This window comes from Tupaia chinensis, unplaced genomic scaffold (assembly GCF_000334495.1).
Source record: "Tupaia chinensis unplaced genomic scaffold, TupChi_1.0 Scaffold000523_1, whole genome shotgun sequence".
NCBI classification, from domain to species: domain Eukaryota; kingdom Metazoa; phylum Chordata; class Mammalia; order Scandentia; family Tupaiidae; genus Tupaia; species Tupaia belangeri.
In genome coordinates, this window is record NW_006160036.1 from 434,664 (window position 1) to 437,249 (window position 2,586).

Consider the following 2,586-nt stretch of genomic DNA (forward strand, 5'->3'; position numbering starts at 1 on the left):
TAAGCAGGGTCTGGTGGAGAGAGGGTCTCCCCACTAAGCTCTGCAAAAAGGGGACAGCTGTGGTGACAAAGGGACTTCCCCCTATGGTCTTCAGAGAAGGTTATGAGTGGGGAGGAGGACTCTGAGGAAGTAATAGGCAGGCATTTGTCCAGCCCTGACAGCAGGTGGCAGGAGGTGAGGGGACTCTTACCACTGGGCCTTTCCAGCAGGTGGAGGATGATGGCTACCATTGTCTTCACTTCCCAGACCCCAAAGTCATCCTCTGTGGCATCTGTTTCCAGTCCCAAGTCTACGGGCAGAGAAGTGACAGTGAAGAAATCCCAGCATGAGCACTATTTCTGTTCACGCTTGGGTCCAGGTCCTTTCGTAGACAAATGTGGAATCCCAGAACACCCCCTTTGTTTTAGCCAGTTCATGTGTGCACCTACAGGCCCCCAGCCCAGACACAGGTACACATATGCCTGATTCCAAATGCATCCCAGCACAGACGCAAAGACACGGGTGCATGCAAGGACTCCACAGACAATGAGGGTTTGCATGTGTTCCCATAACCTGCCCACGAGCACGCGCATACTCAGACGCACACAGCCTGCAGCTGCCCCCCAACCCTGCCAGGTCAGATACCCTGTGCCATAGTAGCCACGGTGAGGTCCCTGGCAGGGCAGGTGCTTGGGTGCTGCATATGGAATTCTCTGCGGAGGTCGTAGAAGGAGAAGAAGGTGTCGGGGAGCACCAGGTTCTGGGGGCACATGGGAGTGGGGATGAATGGGGAAACTGAGGAACCCTACCCACCCCCACAACAGGGATCCTGGGGACCTTGCCCCCCTGGTGCCCTCAGTGTCATACCTTCCTGGAGGCCTCAGGGTGCAGAACCTGTCGCAACAGCTGCTGCCCATCCGTGCAGAGCATGTAGGGGCCCCCGCCCAGCAGAGCCACATCCCCGCTCACCAGCTGTGAGAACTGGAGGTAGGGAGTGGAGAGAGACACACAGACAGGCTTAAAGCTAGGAATAGGAGGCAGGAGGAGGGGAGTATGCAAGCTGCAAAGCTGGTTTAGCCAGATGTTCAGCCCTACCCTACCAGAGGAGGAGGAGGCCACGCCTGCTGGGCCTAGCCTTGTGTCCAGTGCCCTCTACCCGTCCCAGTGCACTGTCACCTCCTCTGGGCCAAGTGAGGGTAGTCTCATAACCCAAGCTCCCATCACATACACTTCAGAAATCTGGAGTGAGGCCAGAACAAACACCTGGTTGAGTGGGACAAGCAGGTGGGAAGGGGCGGGGCAAAGCAGGTTAAACCTGTCCCTGACCAGGCACCACCCTCAGACAGGTGGGGGAGGCCTCAGCCTGCCAGAGGCCCAGAGGACTCATGGTCAATGGCAGCCCCGCCTCCAGGCCTGACCAACCGAGGGGCAGGGAAACTCCAAGGACAGAGCCCCACACTTGGACACCAGGGGCAGCATGAGCTTTGACCCACACCCTATCGACCAGCTGGCACTCAACTGTTTGCTCATAGAGGGGGTGGCACTCCTGAGGCCACCTGGCCCTTCCCCCAGCCAGTCCCTGCTGGAATAATCACAGACCCACCAACGCTGCCACCCCACGTCTGCCAGTTCTGCCGCTCTACAACCTAAGGTGACCAGAGCAAGGCAACCCAGCTTTTCTCCCTACTCCTTCAGTGGGTGTAGGCTGGAGGGTTTTCTGGAGCAGACTGAGATTCAGCATCTTTGTTTCCTCATCAAGAACCACCAGAGTTGGAAGAGGAAAGAATTCGTGCGTGTAAAGCATTGCACTCATCACACTGGAAGAGTCAGATACAGGGTGAGCACAGCAGTGAAGATAAGGAAAAGAAAACAGCAATGGGAACCGCCTCCCACTTCAACCATAGAGGCAACCCAGGCCTTTGCACGAAGCAGGCAGGTAGCCCCTAGGCGGGGTCCGGACAGCGCCCACGCCTGGCTAGCCGGCTGGGACAGGCCTAAACGAGCAGCTTACACCTGGCGGCGTCTGCCTCTGGGGCAGACACCGCCCTACACCCCAGCTCCAGCGGCTCCCAGGCGGGGGGAGGAGGCTGGCTGTAAGGATCAGTGACCTATGGCCAAGTCTGGGCCCCTCGACCCTTCACTTCCGGCTGCTGCTCTAGGAGACCTGATCTAGCAGGTTCCCAGAGGCGTCTCGGCCTGGCTCTTACGCCGACTCGGGATAAACCCTGCTGCCTCCCACACTCTCAGTAGGAGTGGGTCCCCGCCAAGGTTGACAAGGCGCCCCCACGAATGGCCGACGCACGCGGACTCGCCCACGCGGGAATCACTCAAAGTTTCAAACAACCAGACCCCGTCCTAACGCCCAGACCAGTTGGCGCGCAGGCCTCGCCTCCTTTCGCTTCTTCCACAGAGAAATGTCCGCGCGGCCCAATGGTGCCGCAGGTACCCTGGCCCCGGCACTCACCTGCTGCAGCACCTTGTCCAGAGGCTCCGCCCGCTCCAGGCTGTCGGGGCTCAGGCCGCTCGCCTCGCGGCACTGTGGGCTCAATGCGGCCGCCTCGGCGCGAACCAGCGACTTGTGCAGCGTGCCCACCTGCGAGCGGGGGG

At 59.6% G+C, this 2,586-nt stretch overlaps 2 protein-coding genes across 4 annotated transcripts in view; one reads left to right on the forward strand and one right to left on the reverse strand.

The window, feature by feature from the left end:
* ESRP2 (epithelial splicing regulatory protein 2) overlaps nucleotides 1-2,586 on the reverse strand; it is an 8,782-nt gene that overhangs the window by 4,829 nt on the left and 1,367 nt on the right. Inside the window, exons 3-6 of the mRNA XM_014591004.2 lie at nucleotides 2,444-2,572; nucleotides 847-960; nucleotides 625-739; nucleotides 191-289 (exon numbers count right to left, since the gene is read on the reverse strand). Of these exons, the coding sequence (XP_014446490.1) occupies nucleotides 191-289; nucleotides 625-739; nucleotides 847-960; nucleotides 2,444-2,572 (457 nt within the window). The remainder of the gene's footprint in view (nucleotides 1-190; nucleotides 290-624; nucleotides 740-846; nucleotides 961-2,443; nucleotides 2,573-2,586) is intronic.
* The window catches only part of PLA2G15 (phospholipase A2 group XV), a 24,391-nt gene continuing 23,017 nt past the window's right edge, over nucleotides 1,213-2,586 (forward strand). The window contains exons 1-2 of one of the 3 annotated variants that reach the window (XM_014591010.2): nucleotides 1,213-1,630; nucleotides 1,739-2,421. The gene's annotated coding sequence lies outside the window, so the exon portion shown is untranslated. Of the gene's footprint in view, nucleotides 2,422-2,586 lie in introns of all 3 variants that reach the window. The other 2 variants (XM_027775088.1, XM_014591013.2) reach the window with 2 other exon arrangements.